The 10802-nt window shown below is 53.0% G+C and overlaps 2 protein-coding genes across 3 annotated transcripts in view; one reads left to right on the forward strand and one right to left on the reverse strand.

Annotated features, from left to right (window-relative positions):
- Positions 1 to 732, reverse strand: part of HPSE2 (heparanase 2 (inactive)) — a 108727-nt gene extending 107995 nt beyond the window's left edge. For both annotated transcript variants that reach the window (XM_035311807.1, XM_035311808.1), the window contains exon 1: positions 595 to 732. The gene's annotated coding sequence lies outside the window, so the exon portion shown is untranslated. The remainder of the gene's footprint in view (positions 1 to 594) is intronic.
- The window catches only part of CNNM1 (cyclin and CBS domain divalent metal cation transport mediator 1), a gene marked incomplete at its 5' end in the record, with an annotated part of 16229 nt that continues 5430 nt past the window's right edge, over positions 4 to 10802 (forward strand). The window contains one exon of the mRNA XM_035311788.1: positions 4 to 1315. Within this exon, the coding sequence (XP_035167679.1) occupies positions 4 to 1315 (1312 nt within the window). The remainder of the gene's footprint in view (positions 1316 to 10802) is intronic.

The following is a 10802-nucleotide window of genomic DNA, read 5'->3' on the forward strand; positions in this document are numbered from 1 at the left end:
CCCCCCGAGGGCAACGGCAGCCGCGGGCCGGCGGGCGAGCGGGAGCCGCGGCTGGTCTTCATCGAGGAGGCGGCGGCGGCGCCGGGGGGCAAGGCGGCGGCGGGGGCGGCGGCGGCGGGGGGAGCGCGGGGCCCGGCGGAGCGGTGCCGGGAGCGCAGCGCCTGGGCCTCGGACGTGGAGGTGGTGGGGCCGCTCCGCTCCGGGGGCGCGGCGGGCTCGGCGCTGGCCGAGGTGCGGGTGCGGGAGCCCCGCAAGGGCGAGGCTGCGGCGGCGCCGGGCGGGCGGCTTTTCTCGCTGTGCGCCTGGGACGGGCGCGCCTGGGCGCACCACGGGGCGGCGGGGGGCTTCCTGCTGCGGGTACGGCCGGCAGCCCCCGCGCTGGGCGCCTGGCTGCTGCCTCTGCCCGAGGCGGGCTGGCTGCGGGCGCTGGGCGCCCTGCTGCTGCTGGGGCTGTCGGCGCTGTTCAGCGGGCTGCGGCTGTCGCTGCTCTCGCTGGACCCGCTGGAGCTCCGCGTCCTGCGCAACAGCGGCTCGGCCGCCGAGCGGGAGCAGGCGCGGCGGGTGCAGGCGGTGCGCGGCGGCGGCGGCACCTACCTGCTGTGCACGCTGCTGCTGGGCCAGGCCGGGGCCAACGCAGCGCTGGCCGGCTGGCTCTGCGCCTCTCTGCCCGGCGGAGGGCCGGCTGCGGCGGCCGGAGGGCCGCGGGGAGCGCCCTGGCTGCCGGTGCTGCTGTGCGCCGTCGCCGTCTTCCTGGGCGGCGAGGTGTTGCCCTACTCGGTGTGCTCGCGGCACGGGCTGGCCATCGCGTCGCGCACCCTGTGCCTCACCCGGCTGCTGATGCTGGCCGCCTTCCCCCTCTGCTACCCACTCAGCCGGCTGCTGGACTGGGCGCTGCGGCAGGAGCTCAGCGTCTTCTCCACGCGGGAGCGGCTGCTGGAGACGCTGCGCGCCGCCGGCCCCCACGGCGACCTGGTGCGGGAGGAGTTGGCCATGGTGCAGGGCGCGCTGGAGCTGCGCACCAAGGTGGTGGAGGACGTGCTGACGCCGCTGGCCGACTGCTTCATGCTCCGTGCCGACGCCGTGCTCGATTTTGCCACCGTCTCCGAGATCCTCCGCTCCGGCTACACCCGCATCCCCGTCTACGAGGGTGACCGGCGCGACAACATCGTCGACCTGCTCTTCGTCAAGGACCTGGCCTTTGTCGACCCCGACGACTGCACCCCGCTGCAGACCGTTACCCGCTTCTACCGCCGCCCGCTCCACTGCGTCTTCAACGACACACGCCTCGACACGCTGCTTGAGGAGTTCAAGAAGGGTGAGGTTCACCCCTGCACCCCCTCTGCTCCCCCAGTGGTCCCTGATCAGCAGCCCCCCATGGCCCATCCTGCATCACCTCCTGGTGGGACCTGGCAGGTACCGGGGATGCTGGGGGGAGTCGGGCCCTGCATGCGCTGCTGTGGTGGTGACTTTGGTGTCCCCTGGGGAACCAGCCCCTGGGTGGCCGGATGGAGGGCCAACAGTGCTGGCCGTGCCTGTGATGTTAACAGAGACCGTCAGAGCCTTCGGCCTCAGAGATTCCCACAGGTGAGCCAGGCTCGCTTGGCCTGATGTCACATTGGGGATGGCAGCAAGGGTATGGCGCCTGCCCCGCATCCCTGCCTGGGCAGGGCAGTGCTCACTGCTCTCTTCTGCATGGGGGAGTTTATGGCAGGAGATCGCATCTCATTACTCAGCTCTCGCATTTTCAGCTTAGCAGTGAGAAGCAGGTCTAGAAAGTGTTTCCATGCAAGTAGTTAAAAGGAAGAAAAAAAAAAGCCTAAACCCTTAGAACAAGCTCTACTTTCTTTGCAGCTGTGATGCTATTAATAATGCAGCAGCTGCCAGCAGCCCCAGCAGAGGCTGAGGGTTGTGTTTATTAACCCTACCTTGAGAATACATGCATTTTCTTTTCCCTACTGGGAATTGTGAAGCGCTTTGCTGCGTGATGATCGGTACATCACACCGTGGTGCGTGAACCTTTAAGAAATGGCTGCAGCAGTGACATCCTGCGTTATGTAATGCATGATACACTCAGCTCCTGGGCTGCCTGTGGCCTCTCTGCTGCAAGCAGAGCTGATCATGTGAGAAGGGCCAATCTGGTCCATCCCAGAAACAGAGGAGCCTCTCTGTGAGCCATCCCCACACTAGATTTTGGAGATGGGGCGCACTGGGGGATAGGATGCTTCCTGCACACCGGGAAAGCAATCATCAGATACATGCAGGTCAGCATCCTCTCCAGAGATGCACAGCTGAATCCCCAGCAGCGAGAGGGATCGCAGGGAGAGGAGTTCTGTGCGGCACAAAACACTCAACCTCTCTGCCCTGTAGCACAACTGGGGACTCCTGACGTGGTGCAAACCAGCAAACCCCTGTTTTTAAAAACAAGGCTGAGAGCAAAAGCATTACGATTGCTCTCTGGGTTCAACCTTGATGAGTTACAGGAGTTCCCCCAATATCTCTCTTAACATAACCAGCAGTGTCTCATCTTCCCAATTCCTCATGTGCCTTGCAGTTCTTTCTTCACTCTGTTTTCCTGCATGATGCTACAATGCTGCTGAAGTTCATGTGAGATCTCCCCTGCCTCTGCCTTGCCTAGAGAGTCAGCTGTTACCGAAGATATCAGATGAGGTGGACACAGTCTCCCCGTCAGCTTCCCCTGCACTTTATCTGATTTCCTTTGATGTATCCAACTACTTTTCCTTCCAGATTTGTTTTACAGCCCAGTACCCTATGGATCAATAGACCTATATAAATGGACTTGTGGTTGCTCAGCTCCCTGCCCTTTGCTTGCCCTCCTTTCCCCTCCTTCTCTTAGCTGAAGATTTCTGTGTGTCACTCCCTCAAATGGCAGGCACATAAACAAGTCTTGCTACTAGCCTTCTGCTGCCCCGTACTAGCCTCCATCCCAAATGAAGACTTTCCAGCCTTCTCCAGCCTTGCTCCATTAAACTCTTGGCATTTTGCTTTGGGTTCTTCCTCCCCTACATCTGTTTGCCATCATGGTCTTCTGGGGCATTTTGCTACAGCACTCACATAGAGCTGTCCCTAGAACTTCTTTCTGTTCCAACCTCATTTCTCCTTGTGTTTCTTTAAATCCCATGGCTGAAAAGTCTTGCTTTGGGTCTTACAACCTAACTTGGCTTGGTGTTTAGCAATTCCAGCTCTTCCCCCACATGTTCTTATCCCTAGGTGTTACTGTTCTCTTCCGATTAATCTTTCTACTATTTGCAGGCCTTTTGTTTACCCCCAGTACCTCATATTTGTAGATGTCCACCCCAGTCACCCCTAGTCCAGGCCTGGACCCCTCCTAAACTCTCATTTCCCAGTTCCCAGCACAGGTTCCTGCTCCAGCTCCACCACAGATGTTCGCTCCCAGCTGCCTCCAGTCACATCCACTGCTGTCTCAGCCCAGTTCACTTGACTATTTAATTTTGAAAATAAAGATTTCCCATTTGTAATTAAGAATCTTCATCACTGTCTCATTTTCTGTGTCCATGTGAATTACGTTGAAATATCTCACTTGATCCAATCGAGATTGCCTTCCGTGGCCAGGTCTTCTATGACACCTCTAATTAGCAAGCAGGTCCGTTGCTTGTTGGCTCAGTGAGTGGTTAATGAAGGCATTCATCACTTCACACATCCAGGGTGTCAGCAGGACAGCAACTGCTCCCACTGATAAGGCCCAGTCTCTTTCTAGGAAATTAAAGTCTCCGCTAATGATGGGCATTGCTAACCAGGTCCCCAGGTTCATGACAAACTTCTAGATTTCTTTTCCTTCTCCCATAATTAACACTTGTTGTATCCTTTATTTCTTTGGGTTATTGCAGTGTTTATACAAAATACCCATCACATTTTGTATCTTTCTTTCCTCGACAGCAATATGTACTTCAAGATCTGCGTTTTGCTAGTGATTAATGTTCTGCCACATGCACTACGCCTATAATGTCATTTTTTGCATAATGCGTAAGTAACATTCAATTTCACTGCCTGAGCTCCTTGCCATAGTACACAAACATTTGTTCTTACTGGAAATGTCAGAGTATGATTAAATACAGCACTTTGTGACTCTTGCTTACACCTCTGTTAGCGCTTTCCCTTTTCCCTCTCCCCTCCTACTCACTGCTATCACGCTGCATTATCCTTGTTTACCTGATGCATTTTTCTCTCACTGTGCTATCCTAGCTATGAATATTATCATTTTTTTCCCCCTTTCCAGTCTGAAGTTTTCCTTCATTAGTTTCTAGGTATGCCCACAGATAACTGTGTTTGAGCTCAGTTCCCTTCAGGTGCGCTGATGTCTGCCTCAAGTTTCACCCACACTCAGCAGAGATACCTTTTTCCCCAGCAGGGCTTGGAGCAGGTACAATTACCCTGCCATGGGGCTGGGGAAGGGCACTTCTGGCTTTTGTAGCATGCAATTTCCAAAAACGTGTAAACCAGATGCAAACAGCAACACTCACTTCAGTAGTACCTGGGGAGCTGGTGTGGTTGCTGTGACTGAGAGCGGCCGTGAGCTGCCCCATCACAGCAGAGATGTGGCCAAACCATTCCTACCTGCTCTTTCACAAGCCTGCTGCTGGCATCATTTGATGCCTGTCTCCTGGAGAAGGATGGTTAAACTGGGGGCACTGGTGGGAACTGGGACAAGCCCAGGGAAGGCTGCAAACAGCAGCAGAGGGGAGAGCTGGCCTGCGAGAGGAACAGCTTGGACTTCAACTCGCAGCCTGAGAGAACAGGGCAGCTTCTAAAGCTGTGCTGGAAAATGGCATTACAGCAGTGTGGGGCAGCGCCAGCTGATGGCAGGAAATGCTCGTGCTAGAGGGCAGTTTTGGCCTGATCTCCTTGGTCATCTCAGAGTACCTGGCTTTATTCTAGGCTCACAGGAGTTACCTCATACACCAGAAAAAAATGCTGCACCATATTTAACAAAGTAAGGCAACGTAGAGGGGCAGATGATGTCCCAGTAAGATAAACTTCACCTGAGGAGAATCGAGCTAGGGAAAAGGTTTATGCACACATTCAGTGTGAAATGCTGCAGGCAATGCACTCTGCTTCCCCTCCACCCCTAGAAGATAACCAAAGCAACGCAGGGTGCACCTCCAGCCCTGTGGTCTATGGCGTAACACCATGGGGAGCACGTCCCTGAGGTACACTGCCTTGTTCCCTATGCGCCTTTGGGAAGTCACAATTTCTGCCTATTAAGTCATTTATGGATTCTGCTGGCACATTTCCTGGGGGGATTTCTATATTCAGAAGTGGTACCTTTCAGCAAATAACCTTCCACTATCAGAGGAACGGCGGAAATTTGCTCTTACAGTCATTTTCTACAGTAGGCCAGAGACTGAGATGCAACTCAAATTATTCTTCAGTGGTTTGGTGTCTTTTAAAGACACTTAAAGCATATTCTCCAAAAGCAAGCTTCCTGGCTTAGCAGGGAAAACAGCCTGTTCTGTCAAGGACAATTTTGCCCTAGGGTCTGCCTTTGCTTTTAAAAAAAACACTCCTCAGCCTCTATTATGAATAGATTTCCACAAATCGAACGTAGCTGGAAGAGGTGCTGAGGCTTGCCAGGAGCGGGGACCGGTCCCACTTCAGCTGCTTTTCTTACTGCCCTCCTCCTGAGCCCGCAGTCACCACAAGCACAAAGCATGGCAGGAGCTTTAAACCAGCCTGTAGGAGATTTTTGCAAGTGGGACAGCTGCTGTCCTGGACATCCTGGTGGGATGAAGCTCTGCTCTCTGCAGCCAGTTGTATGAGCTGAGGAGCCTGTTGTCATCCAGGACCCGTCCCATCCACGTGCACCGAGCAGCGATCGCCAGGCTGGGAGTGGGTGAGGTGCTGATACACAAAAGATGGTTTCAATGACTCACGCTGCGACTCTGCCTGAAACATTACTTTAATTTCCCCCAAAACACCATGCTAAGCCTTACTGTATGAATGCTGTGCTGCTACACCCCGCCCCAGCAAGCCCCCAAACCAGTTTGCCCTGGGGAGGCATCCAGCATGGCCAGAGGGGAGCTGTGTCCTTGGGAGAGGCACCCAGCTGCCCGATGCCCTCTGGGCCTCTTGGGAGCTGTGGGAAAGAATAACGTGTTCCATGCTACAGACACCACAGAAAGTGGTTTTGCATCAGCCTTTTGGAAATATTTGGGTTTTTAGCTTGAAAGAGTCTCAGCACCCTCACAGACTTCCCTGGCAGCAAGAAACATGCAAGAAAAGCATTTGTGGGCAGGCAGATTGAGAGCCAGGAGGCCAGAGCCCTTTTGTACAGCAGATGGAAGATGAGACTCCGTGTCTGGTCTAATCTCCTTCTTACCCTCCTCATCTGTTTTGTCAGCCACAACACATCAACTATTCCAAATAGCTTATGTCCCCTCTTCCCCCTAGTTTTTCTTAGGATTAGGAAAAGAACCACTGTGAAGTGCGAGAAAGGCTATTGTACTCCAATAGAGGCAGAAGTAAGCAGATGAAATTCTCATCCCCAAAGAAGTCTGGATTTGGTTAGGATTCATGGTTTTCCCTTTATTTGGTGCTGACTCCCCGCAGAGCCAGGCACCCTGCAGCCCCCAGGCATCTCCCTGGTGCTGAGGTGCAGACATGCGTTGCCTCCTGGAGCAGCTCCTCAGGCACATGGCTTCATGCTCAGTGCAGGAGCCCAGTGACACAAGAGCACACTCACCCAAAGTTTTCAGCTCAAGGTCCCCAGTTAGTTCAGATACAAGTCTGCAAAGAGGCACGGAGCTGCTGGCAGCACCCCCAGCCCAGAGAAGAGCTCTGATGAGAAGCACACGGAGAACAGACTTCAATTGCATTGCAGTTGTTTCTTGAATCCGATTCACTTACCAGTTACTATTCTTTAGCTTTCCATTCTGTAGCTGTAAATTATGTGTGGCTTGTGCCTGTACCTTGGTTTCATTAGAACAGCTTCAGACTTCACAGTAAAATTCACAGAAATAAATTTCGTACTCGGAGCGCTCATCACGTGGAACAAGAGACAAGACTGAGGCATCTAACATTCCTCTGGCAGAGCACCTACATAAAGAAATGATAAGGAAGTAGTGTGGGCTATATTTGCAGCCAACAGCACTTTCTTTCCCACAAGCAGAGGCATTTCCATGTGTTCAGGCTGTGTTCTCCCATTGGGGAGGATGCTTTGAGGTCGATCTATGAGCCCAAGGTCATTTAGGTACCAACAAAACCCAAGGCTGCTAGAAATGGGCATAAGAGCTTTATATATCTGTTCGGATACTTGCTCCTTCCGGAAGCTTTCAGCTGTTTACATTAGCTCTGTAACTTTGCATTTTGAGGCATTAACTTCTCAGAGAAGCTGTTGTTTGAGAAGAGCAGATTTCGTGTGGCTCACAAAGAATTCAGTACAGTTGTATCCCGTGCTGAGCAGACACTTAATCACCTATAGACTTCCTGTGTGAGAGCAGTCCTGCCGAGGCCACTGGAGCTATTCACACAAGTAAAGTTAATTGCCCATTTGTTCGAGCATTTGCCAAGCCAAGGCTTTGATTCTCAAGCATTTCCCTGCGCTTTCCTGCAGCAGTGATCTCCCTGTAAAATTCGCATGTGACAGCCTGCTTGCGGTGGAACAGCTCACCCTTATAACTCATTTTGTTGGAGCTATCAAGCAACAATTACAATAGCACGGTTTTTGGAATTGGTTTTATAGATCTTAAAGCTGTTTTAGATCAAGTTTGTTTTGTTTAAGTGATTTATCGCTCTTTACTGTGCTCCCACTGCAGCAGACCTGCAGGGTGGTGCTGGAGAAGGGACTGCCACCCCCTGCTGTCCCCAGCTGCGTCCCTGTACCACCCTCCCTCAGACACAGCTTTCACCTCAAAAAAAATGACCCAACTTCTGCCCTCCTACCTGCTCCAACAGCTTCTGCCTTTCCTCTGAGCAAGCACAGCAGCTCCCACAGCCAGGCAAAAACACACATATGTGGCAACACCCCCAGCCAGGGCACCGGGACACATTGCTGCCCTCCTGAAAGCGATGGGAGGGGATGAGGGACCTAGCAGGTGTGGGGGCAGCAGTTAGAAAATGGTATCCTGTCCCTCAGGTGGGGAATTAGAGGCAAGGGGGTACAGCTGGAAGCAGTGGGAAGTGCACCCATCTGGCCGGGAGGGAGGTGTGGGACATTTTTGTGATACCAGCGTCAGCTGGCAGGGCAGGGGCTGAGATCGGTGCTCTCCTTGTGGGGCAGGAGCAGCCACATGAGCTGCAGCCATTTTCCACTTCTGGGTACCTGCTCTGCTTCTAGCGCGGGTGTTAGCCTGGAAACCTAAAACTGGAGGTTTATAGCATGGCTCTGAGTGTTTATTTTCTGTGAAAATAAAGAACCCTTGAGTGCTCTAACAGCCCTCCTGGCTCTGCCCCCAGTGTGGTGAAGCCCTGGGTCTCCTCCCAGCACGATGGTGCTGGGTTATTTCTAAATAATCTGATTTGCTGCTCTGTGAGCGTGGGGCTGGGATCACATTTCTCTGTGGCCGCCCTAGAGTAAATTACAGTGTCGATGTAGGTGTTGGGCCAAAAAAAGAATTGCTTCCATTACTCTCTGACTGCCTTTAAGTAGCACCTAAGCTTTTTGTAAGGGTTTGGTGGTTTTGGGTTGCATGTAAATGTCATTAACAACAAGCTTTTGGCCAAAAGAAATAACTTTTCCCCTCTCCTTGCTCACCCGAGGACTTGTAGGAGACCAGATGGCCCCAATGTTTGGGAGTGGGTTTTGGCAAAGGAGTCATTTTCAAAAGTTGGACTTCGCTGAGATGAAACGTAGCTGTTGCTGCTGTGTTGCAGCCAACTCTGCTTCTTTTTGCTTTTTAAGTCTCGAGTCGTGTTGCTTTATTACCCGCCGAACAGACAATGTGCACAAACCCTTGTGTGAAGTGAGGGAAATAGCCTGGCCAGGAGAACGTACCGAATTCTCAGTGCCCAAGGCAATTGATTTGTTTTGTAAAATGCATCTCCAGCTTTATGGGAAGAACAACAGTGCTACTTGCGGTGATGTTATGTGCTCATTTCTAATTCTGTAGGCGTGGGAGGCAGCGAGCTGCTCTCTGAAATCTTGCAATAAAAGCTTGGTATGAGGAGGAGGGAATTTATACTGTGGAAAATGCCCAAGCTTTTTCTGTGAGAAATGTATAGTGCTGACCTTCATCTGAGAAATAGTGTTTGCTTGTCTCGGATCCGGGGCAGGGTTGTTTGAAGGTCGTGTGTTCCCCAGAAGGATGTGTTTGGTGGGGCTCCAGGCTGCCCTGGATGCAGAAGTCACCAGCGGGTGAGGAGGAACCTCTGCAGCAGGCAGGAGCCCACCCACATTGCATTTCTGTACCTAAATAATGGTCCCATCCCCTGGCCCAGGTGTAAATGGGAGAAACAGATGCAGAGGCACAAGGAAACTGCTCCCCTTTCAGGTAACCATTGCTCAGTTCCCGAGGCCCCTGCAGTGCCCATGGGAGGGGGAGCTTTGTGCAGGGTTAGCGCCAGGGAAACAGAGAACAGAGGGAAGGGAAATTGCTGGATGTGGTGCTGATGAAGGGCATTTTCAGTGTTATCAGCAAAAGTAGAGGTCCAGAACCCGTGTGCGCTGCTGCAGGGCGCAGGAGCTTCAGTAAGTAGAGCAGCGCTGTTAGCTGGCAGGTCCGAGGTGACATCTGAGCTGGAAACCCAGGAGTCTGCAGGGCTTGGGAGTTGGGTTCTAGTCAAGCTGATGAGCAGGAGCATAAATCAGAACAGACAATAAGGGAAGGGAGAAGTTGAACAAGTCAAAACTGCTTATAGAGAGCAGAGCTGGACATGTGAAAGCAAATAGCGATGTTTAAAGTATGCCAAAAGCAAGAAGCCTGAGAATGTGTCAGCACAGCTGCCAACTTAATGGGGGCAAGTGAGGAAGCTGAAATTGTGGTTGAGAAACACGGTGACTTCTGAGCAGGGGTCACCATCACTGCAGCTGAAGGAAGGTCCTGCTCCCGGTCTGTGTAAGGTAACAGGGTGCTGTCAGGGGCAGGGTTTGGAAAAGACGTTCAGGTGCAAGCCAATTGCTTGAAAAGGGCTCAGCCTCCCTGTCCAGATGGTTCACCCAAGAGTTCGGCAGGAGCCGAGCTGAAAGCTGCAAACAAACATATGCATTTCTGCATTAAAACCAGCTGCTGCTCCGCCGAGCTGGAGGCTTTGCCTGCGTTTTAAGAAAAACTTTCGGATCGGTCCAGACAGTGATGGATAGAAAGATGTGGGGGAGCTGTTCCTGGCAATTTGGTAGGAAAGATAATTAACAACAGAATGAGAAAACACCAGGAGGACGAGGGATACCAGTAGAGCCCAAGGACGTGCTCACGTTTCTGTGTCGGAGGACGCTGTCTCCTTCCTCCATTAGAGCTGTCTCATGCCAGCGAGGCAGTGGGTAAGCAAGACGCAGTTGGCACAACGTACGCATGAGAGGCTGCCAAAGAGCTAAACGGAAGTTTTTGCTGTCCATCTTCTTGGTAAAGAAAGCAAGCAACCCCCGAAGAAGAGCCGGGCAGACTCCTGCCACATCCCCAAGGCATCAAACTGACAGTGGCTGATGGCTTCTTCTCATTCTCCTCCTTCTCCTCCTGGGTTAGCACAGCTGGGGTGGGTTTGGGTGGTGGGGGCCACTCCGAGGTGTGGTTTTGCCCCCCACTCAGCCCTGTCCTGCCAGCCCACAGTGCTGGGGACGCCTCTCGTGGGGTGGGGGTCTCAGTGCTCTGCTCTCCCCTGGGGGTGGGGGTCTC

This window comes from Oxyura jamaicensis, assembly GCF_011077185.1.
Source record: "Oxyura jamaicensis isolate SHBP4307 breed ruddy duck chromosome 6 unlocalized genomic scaffold, BPBGC_Ojam_1.0 oxy6_random_OJ55, whole genome shotgun sequence".
Lineage (NCBI taxonomy): Eukaryota > Metazoa > Chordata > Aves > Anseriformes > Anatidae > Oxyura > Oxyura jamaicensis.